Raw genomic sequence first — 21,919 nt, forward strand, 5'->3', positions numbered from 1 at the left:
TTGGCTCAGCTGAAGTTTTGTGAATTTCACGGCTGTTGAAAAGACTGTGGGCAGATCTAAGACAAATGAAAATGTTTAGTTGGGCTCGGAATTTTAGTACAGTGTTTTGACAGTTTTTAACCAAAAATATTTGATTGGTTTGTGGGATTTAAACACAATGATCTTCTGTCTGACCTACAGGAATGCTTCAGTACTTTTTAGTACATTTATTGAATTTTTTCAAATAATTGTGAAGGGCTCTTTGTGACTGATTAATACCACAAATTTCACAACAAATCATTGCAAAAAAGCCTTTGCGTCTAGAGTGCTCATGAAAATCACAAAGGTCATCAGGTTCAAACAAACAATGATGTTTAGTAGTCGTGTCTGGTCTGTGTTTGTATCTTGCAGAGTGTTGATCGAATGGAATCATGGCATTTTGTTTAGCTGGTGTAAAACTTTTTCTAATACAACAACACCTTAACATGTCTGTCAGATGCTCGTGTCAATCTCTCATCTCTCTCCCACTCTCAAAACTCTGTTGTTAGACCTGAAGAGGGTTTCGAGTGTCCTCCTCACCCCCCAGTGTGTCTCCCTCCATCACCCCCCAGCATGTCTCCCTCCTACACCCCCCAGCATGTCTCCCTCCTTCACTCTCTCTCCTTGCTTGGAGGGTAATATGAGTTCCCCGGACGCTTTGAATAACAGAGGGACTGTGAAATAAAAAGGAAAAGAGTGACTTGAGCTGTCAGTCCAAGGAAGACTAGCAAGAAGCCAGCAACATGCCTGAGCCCACAGGAGGTATCACCTTTAAATTTCATCTCATTACTGCTTGTTTTTTATGTATTTTGCTATTAGCTTTCTTATCTTTAGGCATTAGCAGTTACAGTATTAGTGGTAACAGAAATATGTAAGAAATTGCCTCAAACTAATTTTGGCTGTGCAAATATATGCTTGAAATTTGTTTGACTTCACATAGATTTTATATCGTTTTTTGAATTTCGAAGTATTGTTGTACATAACCTTTGTATTCACTGACTAAATGACAGAATCAAATCTGAGTTAATTCTCTCACAAGAAACTTCAGCATTTTTAGATCTTTTTTTAAAGAATCTTCAACATTCTATGCTGATATGGTAAAAAGAAATGAACAGAAAAACGTTTAAATCGGTGAACATATAATATATGATTGTTCTCTATAAATTATTGCATGTTGTCATCTTGTTCTTGTTTCTAGATGTTTCAAACTTTAAATGTTTTGAAGACCCCGTCGTTTCAAAGTTTTCACTATCCTGAAGCTTTATGTGATGTTGTCTACACAGTAGTGCACACGGAAACATCTCATATACACACTAGAAGCCACTTAAGAGGTTGAAAGGGGTATGAATGTAAATGAGTGAAGGGAATGTCTGATGAGCAGATGCGTCAGTGCAGAAAGATCAAACTCCACAGATGGTCAAATATAAAAAAAGTGCGAGAGAAAGGTTGCAAGCAGGGCCACAGGGCAGCTATTTCGGCCCTTTCCCATATTGGTACATCAAGCCCTCACAGACTCTGTGTATACACACATAAAGCTACTGTAGAGGGGGACAATCCTGGGCATTTACATTTAAAATGACAAATGGCAACACCACAATGTTTACGGGTCAAAGACATTAAGATGTCCCCATTAAAAGACATTTACAAAAGTGGTTTTATGTCCATAGAACGCACATTAAATGTATGTAAAATGTCTGCTTTATAGTTTAATGTTTTCGGAGAAGAAAATGTCAAAATTCTGTTGAAATAATGTTACATTGTCATTTAGTGTAAAACAATATTTATGTTCAAATTCAAACAACATGCTTATTTTGAATTTTTCATATTAAAATATTTAATAGAAGAAGGGACCATATAGATTTTTATAGTGCTTTAAATTAGTATAAAAAATAAAAAAATGGGCAAAACCAAGGATAGTGGCACATTTAAAAAAAGGAAAATTACAACTAATTAGCATCTGGGGTTAAAGTAATCTTTTAATGTCATGAATAGATTTTTGTTGTAAATATGCCTGACAAGATTGTTACACTGAATGTCATTTCAGTGGGCATATTTTGTATATCAGGGAAGATACATTTTTTGCTTGTAAAATTAAAAACACAAATGTAATTAAATTAAACAACGAACCGTTTCTTTTTTAAAAACAACAACTTAAAGCAGTAGTACACTTATTGTTTTTATGCTTACACCCTTTTTCGTCTTTGAAAAATATATCTATAAAAAATAGTAAATATTGAAGATATAAATAATAATACATTTTACTTGTGTAAATCTAAGTAAAAAATGTATGAGATCTGAGAAACTCTGATAATTCTATTATAATTCCCCCAAAATATTAAGTGTAAATTAAAAATATATTTGATTAATTAAATACTTATTTTTCATTAAATAAATAATAATTCATGTGCATTTTAGAGAAATTAACAGTTGGATTTTTTATCTTTTTTTAATATGTCCTACAAAAAATATCAGTTAAATGATTTAATAGATTTTATTAGGTTAATATGTTTATTGTTGTCATATTTACTATGCCACATGAATGATTTTTTTTTGAGTGTATATACTGAAAGATACAGAATAGATCATGTATGCCCTGTAAACCAATCATACTCTATAATGGCCATGATGACATTGAGAGTAACCAAAGCAGTGCATCTCTCCAATATTTCAATTTAATTGCTCTAGCGTGTATTCTTGTTTTCGATCATACATTTATAGAGGCTTTCTAATGTTACTCCAAAAATCGTTTCCGATATAGTAAATTACCAGTAAGCCGTTTAGGATGACCAAGTAACACACCTCTATATATTTAGTTGAACATGGCTATATATATGTCTCATCCAATCAGAATTGAAAATCAGTTTGTTTTAGTTTATATAATTTGAAGTAATATTTCAGTTATCTCTGCTAGACATCACTGAGATTAAATGAAGAGCAAATGAGAACCTTTGCTCGTCTGCATCTCAGATATTTCTCATTTGAATAAGAGTCAGAAATGTCTCCACAAGAGTCTCCAAATGTCACAAACCGAGCTCAGATTTGTCAAATCTGCAATCAAATATTTGACATCTACATTCTACAGTCATGGCCTAATGGTTAGAGACTCGGACTTGTAACCCAAACGTTGCCTATTCAAGCCCCAGTCCTAGCAGGGATTGTAGATGGGGGGAGTGAATGATCAGCGCTCTCCTCCACCTTCAATACCACAACTGAGGTTAGACCCTTGATCAAGGCACTGCTCCCCGTGCACCGCAGCAATGGCTGTTCACTGCTCTGTGTGTGTGTATGTGTGTGTGCACTTGGATGGGTTTAATGCAGAGCTCAAATTCTGAGTATGGAACACCATACTTGGCTTCACATCAGTACATTCATTTAACACGTCCGTACTCTTCATGTTTGTTTCTCATTTCATTTCGTCTAAATAATTCCAAAAAAGAATCATCTGAGATTAAGTTGATACTTAAACACAACAACCATCAAATCTTCTTTGAGACATCCGAGCAACACATTTTCCTCTGTAGAGTAGTGGACTGGCTGGTATGTGAGCGTGTCTTGCGGTTATATCTTGGGTTTAGCACGATTCCACAGTCACCAGGGATTGACTAATGTTCATCTCACAGCCGTGATAATGTCTTCTTTAAGTGGGTCAAATGAAACAGATCTTTGGCAGGTTTCAAATGAAGATTAGGCACCGCCTTATTTGTGAGGATTTGAAAGTGCAGACATCAGCATTGGGTCCCATTTGTGGAGACAAACTTTGACTGTCGTGCCATAAAACTCGGCTGGTGATTATCTGTTCCTACAGCCAGAGGCTTTCACACTATGACGGACAGTAAATCGCAGCAAAGATGACGATATTTTGATGAACATTTTTAGTGTTGTTCATATTTGTTTTCTCCTCCAGTACTCTATAAATACCCATAATGAACCTCTGCCCTTTCAATTTTCAGTGATTCATCCAGAACGCGAGTCAATCCATATATCATATTTTATTGCAGCACTATATCATACACGGATCGAGTAACAAGCGGAACAAAACAAATAGATTTAAAACGGAGAAGACAACTGTTGCGAGCGCCGCAGAAGGGGTATTTAAAGTGCTGCTTACCAGAGCAAATAGTAGGCTAAAGTTACGCTTATATCAAATGTCATCTTTTCCCATGGTAAATCATTTCCTCCGGTTCCTCTACACACCTATACAGTGGCCTTTCTCATTTTAAACCCCACCGCCCCACATACTCACTGCACGTCTTCTGACAGCAGTAAATCCGATCAGCCTGTCAGTGATATCGCAGTTTGATTTAACCATCAGCTGTCATATAAGGCTTTTCTCCCGACGATGTCGTCCGATATGGTAATGCGACAGAGCCCCGGCGGAGAGCCACGCTCTAAAAATACCGTCATATTCTGCGAATCACAAACTTCTCTAGTGTGAAAGAACACACTGAAGTGATGATTGACTCAAAACACAAAGTCAATCTATTTAAAGGGGCACGTGGCATTTTCGCCTGTTTTTTGAAACAGTTTGAAGGCCTATAATCTAACTCACTATATATATCACTATAACTAGCCTATTTGCATCCATACCCACGCACCCTAACGTTTCTCTGCGCTGCAGTTTCACGCGCGACACCTTTGAATTCAAATGGATTTGGATCGGCAGTCCATGTTTTATCAATCATCAACCTGAAAGGTTCTGAAAGTCATCCCAACCACATTGTTGCTATGTTTTGTTATTGCTATAGTTGTGGTGTGGACACGGCTCTTAAATTGCAAATGATTTTAAAACTTTAAAACTTTAAAACTATCTTATGTCTTTATAGTTAAGAATACAATACCGTGATAAAGTGTTTTTTAACAACACAAGGGTCTGTGTGATCACTGACATCTGTTATTTGCAGAATCATCACAGCTCGCAGTGAATTACATTCATATCCTGCAACAGTTTCTATACATGCAGATGGGTGTCACTGTCATTACAAAATCCAGTGCCTGAAGAAAAATTATGAATTAAAAAAATACACACATTAAATATGGTCAAAAGCGTGGTGAAAATGTGTTTTTTTTTCTTGTGTAATACAACTCTTGATCATTTATAATTTTTAAATGATGAAAATAATGCACCCTGCTAAATAATGCAATATGTGATATGCCATATTATCATGCTTTAACTCTATAAATCATTTTCAACTAAACTAAAACTTCACAAACTATAAATGATAAATTATGAAGATTGACAATGCATAACTTTCTGAAGTGTTAAAATCATTCAAATATTGCAACATGCACATTTTTATCATATTTATTTTGATTGTTAGGTATTTTCCATATTTGTATGTAAAAATCTTTTACAAAAAAATCATTCTTTCATATCCAGTTAGACCCCTTTGTAGATTCCTAGATGTGAAATTCAATAAAAAAATGGACAATGTTAATAATCACCTGGCAAATCTCATATCATTATTAAATCCTCATCTGAAATTTAAATACAGTTTGCATATGGCTACAGTCTAACACACAGATGTCAGAGATGTCCCTATGTGACCCTACAGCTGCCCGAAACTTAAATTACAAATAGGTCAAAGGTACAAAGGTCCGATTGGCCCATGAACATACCATATAGGTTCAGCAGATACAACAGTGGCTTTTCACAATTTTATATGTAAAATCTGGGTCTTGGTGCAAAAGTGCTGTGTTTTTAAAGTGTCTCCTGAATCACCCAAGTTGTATGTAAAGGTATGCACTATACAAGGAATCTGTCATTAGCTTGCTCAAGAATGTGCGTTGCGCGTGTGTGCATGTGTGTGTGTGCATGTGTGGAATTGTGTTAAGACAGGGAGCTTACTTTCCTAATGTGCTAAATCCAGAATGTAGTACGATGTGTCTACATCACTTCAAGTGCCCGCACTCTGACACACACATGCAAATCTTGTTGTCATCTTATTTCCCTTACTAGTGATCTGTTAATACTCAATAGGAACATATAAACCATAAACACTGGGTATTAGGTGCTTAATGCTGTCCAGACAGCCAGGAGGTATTTGCTGATATTTATGATGTCAGATGGAGTGAGATGTTGAAAATGATGATACCAGATCAAAGCGGTCATGGCTTCAACCTAACTTTATGAGATGTTCAATCTCTTGAGCTTAATGTGTTTTTATTCAATAGTTTGTGCTTTTCGTTTTGAAATCGTATAATCTAACACTTGGTTTGAAAGGGATATGGTGCTTGATAAATAGGGAGATGACAGACGTACTGTATGACATCATGGGTTAAGGGTTCATGTGTGTGTGTGTGTTTATAAATAGGCGTGATAAAGTTACAACATCTTTCAAAAGGAAACATTTTTGCACAGGTTTAGGTTTTATGCTTTTTGGTTTATAGCATGAAGTATACTGAAGTCGGAACGGTGGCAAAGTTTCAGAAAGACTTCCAGTGACATCTTTGTAAAATCAGTTAACGTGAACACGCTTGATTGCTTGAAAATAAACTGCTGCACATCTGTAGTTATGTGTCATTACAGTAAGAGGTGGTCAGTCATTTTTTGTAGTTATTTGTCTGGCTGTGCAAGCGTATGATCTTAAGTTTTTTTGTCATGTGATATTGATGCGCTACATCAAGAGATTCTTGGCTTGACATTAGAGATGTTATGAGTTGCCGTGGCCTTTCAGCAGGCACCATGGCAACAGCATGCCCTGCTGGGATTGAGGTGAGGCAGATGTTGGCATGCTGCTCTCTCACACCACATGATCATATTTACCATCGGCAGGGTGGAAAAAATGTATCCGTCTTTTCATTTGTCACAAAGTTTCAAAATCTGTGGTTGAACACCTTACTCTTTGTTCTGTGGAACACAAAAGAAGATATTTTGAGAAATGTCTTAGTGCTTTTGTGTTCATACAATGGAAGTCAACAGGGTTCAATCTTGTCTTCAAAGTATCTTCCTCTGTGTTCTGCACAAGAAAGAAAGAAAGAAACAAGGGTTAGTTAATGATGAAAGAATGTTAATTTTTTGGTGAACTGTCTGATTTAAATTCTCACTTTGGATAAAAAAGCATCTTAATGAACATAAAGGTGGGGTCATTTTAAATCAGCACCAAATCAAAGATTTTAAAAAAATTCTGAGGTGATTTTATATCAATCTTAATATCTAGATTTTTTGGAAGACATGGTGTTGTATTTATAGGAGTGTAGACCTTCCACGTGGAAGACTGCCTGAAGATTCCTAAATCAGATCGGCTTACAGCTTTGGAATATATTTATCTGCTACGAATATAATATGACATCAGGGCAGATGATGTCAGAACGTCAGACATGAAATATTACATGTCATACGCTCAAAAATCTTGCATGCTCATTTCCAAAGACATCTAATAATGCTGATTAAATGAACATTTAGAAAGATCTTAATTTGTTTATGTGTCTGTATGTAAAAAATATATACCATCATTGGAGTTTTGTGTTATAAATTAATAAAAAATGTAGATTTTTTACATGTTTGGTGAAACTATCTTCTTGTGTTTCACAGAGTTGCCTCCAGCGGAGGGTAAGTGACCGTCAACCTGCATCACCTCAAAATGCATCAGATATTTCAATATAAAAACACGTCCAGTGATGTCAACTGTTTCTGCGGGTTTCATTAGTCTCTTATTGTTGTTTCTATCTGCAGAAGGAACAGGAGAGAATGGTAAACATTTTAAAAACGGAATATAAAAAACTCTTTTGTATCATTCTTACAAATCTACTTCTATTTGAACTAACTATTCACCCATTCATCACTTAGAACTCAGACGTTCTAAGCAGAAGTGCATGAAGGGAAATAATCATATTTCTCTGAGTTATAATGTGGGAGAAGTGAATTACACATTAAATGGTGTAACGTGTCAGTCTCATTTCCTTGCAATAATTTCTGAAGAGGAAAGATGTTTTGTTGAATCTTTCCTTGTGCATGAAGCTCGTTTACCTTTAATAAAATGTGTGTTTAATGAAGTGCTGTACTTGTATGATGGTTAGATTTAAAGTGAGTTTTGTACTTTATATTTCAATGGGTTTGCAGGACTTGAGAGTGTTCTTTCTCTATTTGTAGCTGTAGTTTTCTTTTTCACAATGGAATGTAATAGACATTCCAGGTTTCACGATATCACTACTCATGTTGTTCCTTCATAATTTTTTTACAACAATGCAAAGTGGTATTGTGGTGTAGATGTATTGTATGTTTGAATTATGATTCATCATGCCATTGAAGAACCATTTTTGACTGAATGGACTGTTATGTTTCTTTGTAGTGGAAAAGGGTTTGTCGGATTATGAAAAGTAAGAAAGTTTGTATAAGAACCTTTATAGGAACCTTTTATTCTTATAAGAATGCTTTTATAAGAAGATACAGTGTTCTTTTGGAAACCAAAAATGGTTTTATCTTTGGCACCTGGCAACGTGAAGAACCTTTCCAAGCATTTTTTTTGATTGTGCATGCTTTAAATATTTTCAAGGAATATTTAAAATGATCGTTAAAATATTTGATGTCTTTAATTATTTTAAAGAGAGAATATACAGATTTTTTTCATGTATGCTTAACATTTAAAGTCTGTTCTTGGTCTTCAGTGCCACAGGAGTTAACAGGACTGTTTGTGGAGAAGCCAGAAAGTGTTACTGCCACGGCAGGTATAACCACACACATGCACACACATACACACAAGTGCGCACACTCTCACGTGCACACACTCACGTGCGCACACACACACACATTGGTTGGATGTAGTGAGGATAATAGACTGCCATTGTTTCTATACAGGTTTCCATCGTGTATCTCAAGCATGAACATTTATAAAATTCAACTTTTTATAGCTTTTTCCAAAACAAAACAGTTTGGCATCAGTCGGGAGTAGTTGTGTTCAAATGTTTTGTGTTTTTTGTATTGTTTGTGTTCATAGGTAAAGATGTAGCATTTGTGGTTAAGGTGGATTCCACTAATTTAACCCGGAAACCCACCTTGAAGTGGTTGAAGGGAAAGTGGATGGATCTCGGCAGTAAAGCAGGAAAACATTTTCAGTTTAAAGAGACATATGACAGAAACACTAAGGTTAGAGGCTCTGAACGTGTGCCAGGGAAAGAAAGATGCTTATATAGCAACTATAATATTATATATATATAAATGTTATAAAATGTATTTGTAATATTATTTATTTATAATGTACATTAATGTTGGTTGGGTTCTTGCATTTAATCATTGCAAGTAGAAGCTGGAATGTAATTCATAAAAATGACAATTGGTAAAAAAATGCTTAAAATAATCAGCTTTTTATATTTTTATTTATATGTAATTTTCTTCAGAAAATCGAACAGTGTAATTATTCTTTATAATATAAGGGCTCAAATGAACATTTATTCTGTTAAATGTTCTCTTTTATACGATTTTGCGGTTTGATGATGCTATAAAACCGTCCAAGACTGACAGTCTGAGTGTTCACGTTTTATTGTTGTTGTAATAAGAATAATCTTGGAGCTATTGTTATTATTGTCATTAATAAACACAAAATGAATCCCTAATAATTATTATGTTAATATTATTTAAAGAATTTATTTTTTATTCACGGACGCTTTCTCTCTAAGATCTACACCTATGAGTTGAAGATTGTCAAGGTAGTCGCAGGAGATGCAGGTGGATACAGGTGTGAAGTATCTGCTAAAGACAAATGTGACAGCTGTTGCTTTGAGATCACTGTGCAGGGTAAGTTTCTCTTTCGCTCTCTTTCTCTCTCTCTCTCTCTCTCTCTCTCTCTCTCTCTCTCTCACTTTCTCGTATCTCTTATTTGGAACCTGTAAATATTTATTTGTTCTTTCTTTCTTGTAGCTGTTGAACAAGAGGAGGAAGCAGATATTCTGTCTGCATTCAAAAGAGCGTAAGTGTGTGTAAAACTAAAGATTACTTGATCATCAACGAGGGTTTTTGATGAGTAAATTATTGTCATCACCTTTTAATCTGATGGCTTTTAGAAAGGAGTTTTGTAGAGAAATAATAATTTCCGTTTATTTTGTTGTATTCTCTGTGCAGTGATGCTGGAGAAGATGATGGAAGTTTGGACTTCAGCGCTCTTCTAAAAGCCGCCAAAAAGTAAAACCTCACCTTAAGATAAAATTCATTTTTTTTAAGATTTTGGTATGGTTTAACACTTCACTATTACTTTCTGTTTTAGAAAAAAGAGGCCCGAGCCAGAGCTGGAGGTGGATGTTTGGGAGCTTCTGAAGAGCGCTCACCCCAGCGAGTATGAGACGATTGCGTTTAAATACGGCATCACTGACCTGCGTGGAATGCTGAAAAGACTGAAGAAGATGAAGGTTGTGGAGCCCAAGGTCAGCGATGGTACGAAAACACAAGAGACGTGAAAACATAATATAGCACAGAGTGTCTGTTCTTCTGTCTGTGATTATGTGGATGTTTCTGCAGAATTCCTGAAACGGTTGGATTCCGCGTACTCTGTAAATAAGGGAAAGAAGATAGTCCTGTCTGTGGAGGTGACCGATCCTGACGCTGAGGTCAAATGGCTGAAGAACGGCCAGGAGATCAAACCTTCCACTAAGTGAGAAGCTCCACAAACACACACCACAAAACAACTAACCCATTCATTTATTTTTGCTTATTGACTGATTTAATGGTCTTGTGTTTGACAGATACATCATGGAGGCCATTGGCAACATTCGAACTCTCACGATTAATAAATGCAGTCTGGCGGATGACGCGGCGTATGAATGTGTGGTGGGAAATGATAAATGTTTCACTGAGGTCTTTGTTAAAGGTGCGTCTCAATCTAGTATTTTATTATGAAATTCATCTGGTTCTGGGTTAAGAGAATAATGCTTCTCATCTGAAAGATGATATCTGTGACAGAATTAGGATGAGTGGAATATTCCAGCCAGATTCTTGGGTCAAAGTGCCTATCGGGTGCTATTTGTGTCCCTTCTATGCATAAAAATGATTTTATATGGACATTGATTAAAGGGGTTTCATTTAGCCTAAGAGTTATATATATTTTGTAACAGAAATTATATTGTAGAAGGTATAAAAATAAGAAGAAACTGAAAGAATGATTTGGTGATATTGTTTTACAGAACCTCCGATCACCATCACCAAACTGTTGGATGACTATCATGTTGTGGTTGGAGAAAGAGTGGAGTTTGAGATAGAAGTGTCTGAGGAGGGGGCGCATGTCATCTGGTAAACACACACATATGCACAAACTGTGTAGTTTAACCCCCTAACCTCACCCTACCCTTAAACCTACACTGTAAAGAAACTATCATACCATAAGCATAAATAATACATTGTGTTCCCTATTTTTCTTGTTAATTTGCAGTCTTTTCTGTAATTTTAATTTTTTTAATGTATTTCAAATATATAAAAAATGGTAAAAACAGTAAAATTCCGGTTTTTACATTTTACATGGAAAATCTGTAAACAAAAGAACTGTAATATTACAGGGTTTTTTTAGAGTGTACCCTCAGGCAGACCATTCTGCATTTTTACATTTCCAAATAAACACATTTATTTTATTTTATTTATAATATAAACAATATTCTAACCTTAACCCTAAAAGGCTTTTAGACTTTTTAAATATTAAAAGTTTTGAAAAAACATATTTTCTTTTTTTGTGTGTGCTTTTACAAATGACAACGTCCCCAAGGTGAGTTTGGCTTAGATTTGTGAAGCTTTGCTCTCTTTTTGGCACAGATTTGTTTCTTATCCACACCGACACACACACACTTTACATTAGCAAGATATTTATTTGTTTAGTCTTGCTACATGCCTCACTGCTTATCTGTCTTAAAAACAGGGATATTATGCGACGTGTAAATCGCAGCATATTACTTTCCAACTTCAAATTAATGGATTTTGAGCTTAATCTTAACGTTGTCTGTGATTTCTTGATGTAGGATGTTTGAAAATGTGGAGCTGACACGTGAAGATAAAAGCGGGAAGTACCGGTTTAAGAAAGATGGCAAACGTCATTTGTTTATTATCCAAGAGGCTCAACTCGAGGACAACGGGATGTATTTCGTCTACACTAATGGAGGCCAGTCTAAAGGAGAACTCATCGTTGAAGGTAACACCCTGATCTCACCACACAGCTGTCAGAAAATCCTCAGAACTCTTTTTGTGTTTAAAAACCTCTTTACAATGATCTTTACTGCATTTCAATACCCAGAGAAGGAACTGCAGGTCTTGCAAAGTATTGCAGATCTTACAGTCAAATCAGCGGAGCAGGCGATGTTTAAGTGTGAGGTGTCAGACGAGAAGGTCACTGGGAAATGGTTTAAAGATGGCGTGGAGGTTCAAGCGAGTGACCGCATCAAGATTTCTCATGTTGGCAGGTTGGCGTCTGGATAACTGTTCAATTAAACTGACGAAATTATAGACCCAACACTTTTTTTGGCCCAATTTTTCATGAGCTGATCTCAAAGATTGAAGTGGAGTGGACCAACATTCCACAGGCCACAATCAACAACCTGATCAACTCTATTCGAAGGAGATGTGTTGCACTGCGTGAGGCAAATGGTGGTCACACCATATACTGACTGGTATTCGGACCCCCCAATACAGTATAATTGCACATTTTAGAGTGGCCTTTTATTGTGGCCAGCCTAAGGCACACCTGTACAATAATCATGCTGTCTGATCAGCATCTTGACATGTCACACCTGTGAGGTGGATTATCTCGGCAAAGGAGAAGTGCTTACTAACACAGATTTAGACAGATTTGTGATCAAAATTTGAGAGAAATAGGCCTTTTGTGTACACAGAAAAAAGTCTTAGATCTTTGAGTTCAGCTCATGAAAAATGGGGGCAAAAAAAGTGTTGTGTTTATAATTTTGGTCAGTGTAGTTATAAATGATGCTATATAACATTTTGCCTGTTTGATACACATTTACTGATTCATTCCAGGATTCATCGTTTGACTATTGATGATGTAAAGCCAGGAGATGCCGGCGACTACACATTTGTCCCAGAGGGATATGCGCTTTCATTATCTGCTAAACTCAACTTCCTGGGTGAGATGAAACCCGAAAATCAGTTGACTGGCAATACTTTATGATCCCGATCCATCCTTTCTGGCACGTTCATAATCGCACTGTATTTTTCACACAGAAATCAAGATCGACTACGTTCCCAGACAAGGTGCGTTTTGTTTCTGTGATGAATGTCTCATTTTAACAGAAGCACAGATGTGACACTTTGCTCCCTAACCCCACCTGGTTTCATCTTCAAAAGATCCTCCGAAGATTCATCTGGATGTAGCCGGTAACATGGTTTCCCAGAACACCATCATCGTTGTTGCCGGAAACAAGCTTCGTCTGGATGTGGAAATCACAGGAGAGCCGGCGCCCACCGTCTGCTGGATGAAGGGAGACAAGGTACTCGTACTTCACGTGACCTAAAACACACGTTATTATTTATACTGTAAAAGCCTGACTTCAGCAGGTGACCTGAGTATCTATATTCAGTATAAAAGTTAATTCGATTCACGGTGAAATGAAGTCTGGACCCCTAGAAAAACGTCTGAAAGCTCTCGTCCTTGCGTTACAGCTGGTGACAGAAGTGGAGGGACGTGTGCGCGTGGAGAGCCGTAAAGATCTGAGCTGCTTCGTCATTGAGGGCGCCGAACGAGAAGATGAGGGAAACTACACCATCACCGTCACCAATCCTGCAGGAGAAGACAAAGCAAACCTTTTCATCAAAATCGTAGGTGTGTGCATCGCTTTCTCCATGCATATGAGCATAACATACAAATGTGTCATTTTTCTTGTGGAAGGAACTATTTGGCCGATTTATCAAAAGATGGTGTTCTTGATGTGAGGCAGATATTCCTGACCCGCCAGAGAATGTGAAGTGTACTGGAGTTGGCGAAGATTGTGCCACAATCATATGGGAGCCTCCGAAGTTTGATGGAGGAGCACCTTTAAAGGGTAACACACACCTGTTAGAGGTAACATAACACATACCTGATATCTCCAACACACACACCTGTCAAAATACCTGTTGCAGGTAATCTCATTTGGTTAGTAACACTTTGCAAGAAGCCCCTGAATCCAAAAACCAATGGCAAACATCTGCTGATTCTGTTTCTCAGGTTATCTGATGGAGAGAAAGAAGAAGGGTTCATCGAGATGGACGAAGCTTAATTTTGACGTCTACGAGAGCACAACGTACGAAGCCAAGCGCATGATTGAGGGCGTCCTGTACGAGATGAGAGTTTTCGCAGTCAACGGAATCGGGATTTCAGCTCCAAGTCTCAATTCCAAATCATTCATGCCCATCGGTGAGGACGCTTTCTGTTCTCTGTCACGTGTTTCTGAGTTTTTCTCTTGACATTCTCATTCTGTCTGGTTCTCTAGCGCCCACTAGCGAGCCCACCAAACTGACGGTGGCTGATGTAACAAACACAACATGCTCGCTGAAGTGGTTGGCACCCGAGAAGATCGGAGCTGGAGGTCTGGATGGATACATGGTAGAATACTGCAAAGAGGGAGGTGGGTCTTAAAATCTTAAACGATTTTATTATCATCGTACAGAAAAAAACATGGTAAATCTCTTCCTATGTCGTGTAATACTGTACATAGTCAGGTACATTCATATGTAATGTATTGTCAAAGTATTGGGTCGGCGCAGATAACAGCAGATACTAGCAGTGGTAAAGTAGAAGTGATGTTTTATTCCAAAAAGAATATTAAAAATGTTTTGATTATTTTTATTGCTGCAACAAATATTGTACAACAAATTCAATATTTTTTTCTTTATTGAAACGTATTAAAATGCCATTCATCATTATTGAATTATTCTTCATCTTAAATACATTTCAATAAAGTTTTGAACTAAATATTGAGGATTATTTACAGTATCGTGCTCATATATATATTAAAGGTTAGAATTTTTTCAATAAAAAATAAAGTAAAGAAGACAATTTTCACACTCATATTTGTCATGTTAAACATAAAAACATAAAAAATGCATTCCACTCTGATATTTAATCACTTTCATTTATACAAACTAATATGAAGCAAAATTCACATTTATATATTTTCATTAAAACTTTCAATGTTTGAAGTGATGCTATTGAGAATAAAATATTTATAAATATTTATAAACTACATGATAAACCAATTGATTTACAAAGACAAAGATCATGAAACCTAACAGCTCAAGTGATTAACCAGACGCTGTAACTCATCTGATGCTGTTTGCATCCATCAGAAACAGAGTGGCATCCTGCTAACACAGATGTGATTGAGCGTCAGAATTATGTGGTGAGAAATCTGCCCACCGGAGAGATGATGAACTTCCGCGTGGTGGCTGTAAACATTGCGGGAAGCAGTCCCCCTGCCCTGCTCGGACAGCCTGTCACCCTCAGAGAGATTATGGGTAAAATACATTTACGAATGAATAAAAAAAGTGTATCTAGTAGATTTGTTCCTTCACAGTAATGTTTTCTGTCTCATTCAGAACATCCCAAGATTCGTCTGCCCCGTGAGCTTAGAACCAAATACATCAGAAAAGTTGGAGAGAAGATCAACCTGGTCATCCCATTCCAGGTGGGCGTAGTTTAAATATCTGTATCAAGCTCACGCCTTGATGTTGATTGGTTTTATTTCATTTTTTTGGCAGACGCTTTTATCCAAAGCACCTTACATTGCATTGTATTATACATTATACATTTGTTTCTCACTTTATGCAATCCCGTGGGATTGAACCCTTGAGCTTGGCATTGCTAGTGCCATGCTCTAACTACTGAGCCACAGGAAAGGTAATGATTGTCTGGCTGATAGTTCAAAGCGCTGTTGCACTATATCAGTGGTTCTCAAACCCATGAACTAGCACATATAACATATATTACAATAATAATATATAAAATATTGAATTTAATAGGTGTCTCTCACATTTTCCCACAGCAACATTAAAATAGTGTAGAGACTTATTCTGAGATTACAGTCTGAAAGACAAATATACTTATATGATCAACCTGTTTCGTAAGATGATGTAGAGGTAATGCTGCTGCTTCCTGAGTGGACGTTTGCCTACATTGCAATTTTAGGCTAAGCACAAAAGCTTAAAATCAACAATGTGCAGGACCTACAATGAACATTGCCTTTCGTCAATTTGCAATCGCGTTCCTCCGTGCATTCCCTGGGGGTCGCGATTTTTTAATTAGAGGGGTCAAATGGCGCGAATACTTGTTTTTCTGTCTTCGGTGTTATAAGTTGCCCATGCATGTATTAGACAATTAATAAAATGAAAGTGTTCCACCAATCACTACGCACTTGTTAACTGGCCAATCATATAACATGTATAAAATCTGTGTATTTCAGAGAGGCGGAGCAAAGAGGAGATATAAACACGCACGGTGTGTGCAAAATACAAGATTTTTTTAACCTTAAATCGTGTATACACATTGCATTACATCTTAAAAAAAACATAATATTTGTTTTAGCAGTGTCATATGACCCCTTTAAAGCTAAATTGTTTGTCTCTCTATCGCCATACGTATATAGTTGAAACATAAAACTGCAATTTACTTCACATGCTAATCTTAACATATTAATACTTTTTTTAAAGTTAAACTACTTTATAATTTCATTGCTCAGCACTTGCACTCATTTTTTACAATTTTTTGTTTATTTTAAGACTGCAGCATTGAAAATGAAGTACACTCCTACAAATAAAGGTGCTTAAAGCGGCCCTGCAATGATGTGTCATGCATTCTGACTTCTTTACAATGTTAAACGTGCTCTTTTCTCATTCTTAACATGGTCAACTTGTCAAAAAAGGAGTTGGTGTATTATGTAGTATTTCTGTGCTCGATACACTTCCGCAGCGATCATACAAGTTTCGGAAAGTTTTTTTCAAACATTTACAACTGTTTCGCAACAACTTTTCTTAGTCCCTTATTGGACAATTCTCCCGGATAAGCAGGCGGCATGGCCACATGAATGCAGGAGAAGGAGCATGCGCAGACATCACTTGTAAGCAGGAGAGAGAAGTTTGCGAAGTTCAGGTGTTTGTTTGTTCACTGCATTTGGGTGATGAATGTTATATAAACGGTGGATATAACGCTGGATTTGGAGATCGTTTGAAACTGATATATGGTTATATGGATATAAAGCTGTGTCTATCTTTTATAAATGTGATCAAACTAAATACTCTTCAAAGATACGAAGTATGGAATACCACTCTTTAGGTACTCAAGATTAATATGAGATTGGCAGAGACCTTGTTTCCAAAAAGTACCATTCAGCGAAAGTGTCTTTATAGAAGCATCTCTTTCTTACTTTTTCATTGTCTGCAGAACCTTTTTCCACCACAAGGAACCTTTTGTGAAAGAGAAATGTTCTTCAGATGTTAAAGGTTCTTTATGAAACCAAAAGGTTCTTCTTTGGGATCGAAGAACCTTTTGAAGCACCTTTTAGAGTGTATAATAAAAAAGAAAGATTTGGAACTAAAATCAAGGATTTGTGTGTGTGTACAGGGAAAGCCCAGACCTGTCGCTCAGTGGTTAAAGGACGGACAGCCCGTGGACGAAAAGAAAGTGGGAGTCAGGAACTCAAACGTGGACTCCATCCTTTTTATCCGCTCTGCTGAAAGAGATCACTCAGGAAAATACACGCTCATCTTAAAAATCGAGAACATGGAGGACACGGCCACATTTGAGATTCGTGTCATTGGTAACACAAAACAGAGGATTTTCAAATTTTAGTTCAGACAGATAGGAAATGCAGATTTGAGCGACTATTCTAATATATAAATGTATTATCTGTCCTCAGATAATCCAGGACCTCCAACCCAAGTCCACGTGACCGACATCTGGGGATTCAACGCCGCTTTGGAATGGAAAGCTCCCAAAGATGACGGCAACACGGAGATCACCGGATACACAATTCAGAAGGCTGACAAAAAAACCAAGGTGAGAGATAATTCATTAAAAGGATTTTTGACCGAATTACTTTTTTATTAAATTGTCTGTAATCCTCACTCCCGCAGGAGTGGTTTACCGTGTATGAACACAATCGCCGTACCAACTGCACGGTCTCTGATCTTATCATCGGAAATGAGTACATGTTCCGCGTCTACAGCCATAACCTCTGCGGTCTCAGTGAAGAGCCCTGTATGAGCAAGAACACAGCCATCATTCCAAAAACGGGTCAGTCTCATCAACTTTATTAATGGATTATTTTGGTCCCTGATTCAGATTGGTTAACTCTGTGGTCTAATACACAATACAATAAAATCTATTGTGTGACATCACTGACAGGTTAAAATTTGTGTTCTGTGGTGTAAAGTTCTTCTCAGAGATATCTTCTGTATCTTCCATACCCAATGAATGCATCTTCAACATTTTTACAATGCAGAATTTGTTATATAAGCAATAAAGCACTTCTGAGAGTTGTGTTTTACTACAGCCTTTAGCAGTAATTATATTCAGAAGATAACAGTCTCTTTTGGACCTTATTGCTTAAATTAAGATGCTCAGTTGAGTAGGTCATGAAAATTCAGCCAAAAGCCAACAACACTTGAATAGAAGCTATTAAAATAGAAACATGCTATTGTTGACCAGATTTTATACAACATACTATATTAAAGTGCCAGGGTTACGTTTGGCATACATGATTCTTTTAACATTCATTTATCACCCATTCGCCCTCAGATTTGGAGCTTAAACGTGCTCCCTTCAAAGAGAAGGATATGAGCTCTGCTCCGAAATTCACTGCCCCACTGTTGGACAGATCCGTCACGATGGGATACTCTACTGCCATCAGCTGCTCAGTACGAGGCTTCCCCAAGGTAAAAAAAAACATGATCATCTCAAAACATGAACAGTATGCAGGTAAAGTGTTTTGTATGTGGATTGAATTGATGTCTTAAAGGAACAGTTCATCTGTCATCATGAGCTCATTCTCTAGTTGTTCCAAACATGTATACATTTCTTTGTTCTGTTAAAGGTATTGGGGAAAATATTAGAAACTGACATTTCTTTCTTTCATCATTGACAACTCTAGTAAAAAATAAATGGTAGTCAAAGGTGCCCTGGAATTGTTTTCTTTCCTAAATTCTTCTAAATGTCGTTTTTGTTCAACAGAACCCCCAAGAAAAAAATACTTTGGAAGAGAATTGTGCCCCAGAACTCAGTTACTAAAATTCTTCTAAATATCTTATAATCAAAAGATTTGAAACCTCCTCCGCTAAATTGCTGATTTTGATCATTCCTTATCTGTAGAATGAAGTTCTGAAAAAAGCCAAATATGATTTTTTTTATTTTGTAGAGAGGGAACAAACACATGGGATTTAGAGGGGTTCCCCTCTCAAAACCGGAAATAATTTCGGGATTAAGAAGTAAATTACATTAAAAATGTATTTTTATGTGTTTACAATAAGAAAAATAAGAAATTCAAAAATATTAATCTTTAAGATTCTGTTTTTTATTAAACGTGGCTTTTGGTATATTTTTAGATGAGTTGACACGGAATGACTTTAGTTTATGTTTCTTATCACTTAGACAATTAGACAGGTTAACATCAATCGATTTTTGACATATTATTAACATGCAGTCTTTACATCTTCCTTTTTAATACTTTATTTTAACATTCATCAGCTACTAGAAATGAAATGAGTTAATAAACAACTGCATGTTAAAGATGTCACCTGTCTGTCTGTCCAGCCAAAGATTATCTGGATGAAGAACAAGATGATAATAGGTGATGATCCAAAGTTCCTGATGCAGAATAACCAGGGAGTTTTGACTCTAAACATCCGTAAACCCAGCACCTTTGACACCGGAAAATACTCCTGCAAGGCTGTAAATGACCTCGGAGAAGATTTCGTGGAATGTAAACTGGAAATCAGAGGTAACGTGTGTGAATAAGCGCAGTATTTCATTCATACACTAGAGGGCGCATGAAATAAATGTATTCATGGTTCATCTTTGATGAAAGTGCTGCATCGTGTTTTCCAGCAGGCCTGTCACCATCCAGGAAACTATGTGTTATTTTAAAACATGTTATCAGCATTTTAAATGTCACAAACACGCAGACATTGAATAAGAAGGAATCCATTGCAAATAAACATATCTAGGAAAATAAGTTTTTAAGTTAGTAAATGAATTACATGTCATTCTGACTGCAAGCTGTATTTCCTTGCATGGCTTTAAATATGAGAAAATTAAGTCTGATTTCACATTTCTTCGGATTAATGCCGCTCTATGACGTAATGAGGTCATGAATCTCATTTTTTATCCATGAGAAACTAATTTGGATCACTGACGATGATCAAACTACTTGTATTATAATGAAGCACTAAAAAGATAAAATAATTTGTCCAGAGCTTACTATTTAGGTTTAGCTTGAAACAGACAGCAAAATGGAAGCAAATTGCTATTTATTGTTATCAAATATAGTATGTCCAGATATGCATATTTAAATGCACAATATTCTAATACCAGAACTTTGCCCAATATAGGTGTATTGACCTATTCTGATTAATACAAGTAATCGTATCAGGGGGTTATATGGTACAAAGATGAGGTTCTTTAACAATTCACACAACCAAAACAAAGATTACTAGTCATTTCAGATCTGGTGCAGGACTCCTGGTTGGTTTGTTTACTGTTTTGAAAAAGGCCAGAGAATATCACATCTATTTACAAATTCTTTCTTTTTCTCTCTCTGTTGATCTCAGCTACCCCCATAGAGAAGAAAGAATAGTACGGATGGAAACCGCTTCACCAATGTCGATGACATGGAGGGGAAATGACATAATTTGAAAGATATATATACGTTTTAAAATCATTTGTGTTTGCCAGAATGTTGTGTTTCCTTGTATGAGGAAATAGTGTCTCTTAATTCTAACGCTGGGTCACGTGTGCTTAGCTTTGATTCTGATTTTGTAGCTTTTGAAGGATTTGAATAAACGCTAGGTTGACTGCATTCAGCCCCGGTGAGATGTATTTTTATCAAAACTAGCGTTGTGCGACGGACATGTATGCATGAACAAAACACTGGAACAAAAACACCGGACTGTTAAATAAAGATCTAGTTTTAGACCAAAAATATTGTCCAATATGCGTTTTTTCTTATAAGAATAAGAGGTCTCGCTGAGCTAAAGATGTCAACCCTGTCATTACATCACTCATGGCCATCAGCTACATTAGATAAACCGAAAATGAACAGCACATCTGCAGAGAAAACACACCTCAGTACACAGAATAAAAAAACAATGTCTTTTCAGTTTTACATGGCCAATTTACTGTATTAATTTGCATAAATCATTGAATGCAGTTGTGTTTCGCCAATGCTGAGGCGATGCTGTTAGACCCGTCACCATAGTTTCTAAAGGTTTCCATGGCAACTGAGCGACTATATATCTGCCGAGATGGAGGGGAGAACAGCAGAGGAGAGGGGAGAGCAGAAAGGTGAGCTTTGCAAAGCATAGGGGAGGGGAACGCCAATGAGCAGAGCACGGAGGAGAGTCGGACCGCGAGGAAATGGAGAAAAAACATTGGCATGTCTTCAGAGACAATAAATACATGCATGTTGGAGAGAGTGAGGGGGAAAGAGAGAGGGGGCTATTTTCAGCCTGCGGTTGTCATGGAAACAGAGGCCTCTACTGATGCAGACGTCCAATGTTCACAGATGTTCACCACTTGAATCTGATTAAGAACAACTGGCAATAGCCCGGATAACCATCCAATATAAACAATTACAATCTGGTGTAAATATAACAGCATCAGCACATCTCCAAAGCATGTAAAGAACCTGCTTTACAAGAAAGAACTGGTGCGCAAAACAACTGGTGGGTGTGCTCTGCATTAGTAAATGCGAAAAGTCACCATTAAACATTCAATATATGCGGATACAAACC

The 21,919-nt window shown here is 36.8% G+C and overlaps 1 protein-coding gene across 1 annotated transcript; it reads left to right on the forward strand.

Annotated features, from left to right (window-relative positions):
* Positions 1 to 683: 683 nt before the first annotated feature.
* mybpc2b (myosin binding protein Cb) lies at positions 684 to 20,985 on the forward strand. Its single transcript, XM_056737949.1, has 29 exons — positions 684 to 780; positions 7,550 to 7,567; positions 7,691 to 7,708; positions 8,623 to 8,682; positions 8,952 to 9,100; positions 9,631 to 9,748; positions 9,872 to 9,920; positions 10,073 to 10,132; positions 10,215 to 10,381; positions 10,466 to 10,598; positions 10,690 to 10,814; positions 11,128 to 11,233; positions 11,950 to 12,119; positions 12,222 to 12,387; positions 12,959 to 13,065; positions 13,163 to 13,192; positions 13,286 to 13,428; positions 13,601 to 13,760; positions 13,876 to 13,980; positions 14,145 to 14,333; positions 14,410 to 14,544; positions 15,266 to 15,433; positions 15,515 to 15,603; positions 17,535 to 17,730; positions 17,830 to 17,969; positions 18,047 to 18,206; positions 18,711 to 18,847; positions 19,722 to 19,908; positions 20,738 to 20,985. The coding sequence occupies exons 1-29, from the start codon at positions 762 to 764 to the stop codon at positions 20,761 to 20,763; spliced, it is 3,330 nt and encodes a 1,109-aa protein (XP_056593927.1). The 5' UTR covers positions 684 to 761; the 3' UTR covers positions 20,764 to 20,985.
* Positions 20,986 to 21,919: the final 934 nt, after the last annotated feature.

This window comes from Triplophysa dalaica, chromosome 23, assembly GCF_015846415.1.
Source record: "Triplophysa dalaica isolate WHDGS20190420 chromosome 23, ASM1584641v1, whole genome shotgun sequence".
NCBI lineage: Eukaryota > Metazoa > Chordata > Actinopteri > Cypriniformes > Nemacheilidae > Triplophysa > Triplophysa dalaica.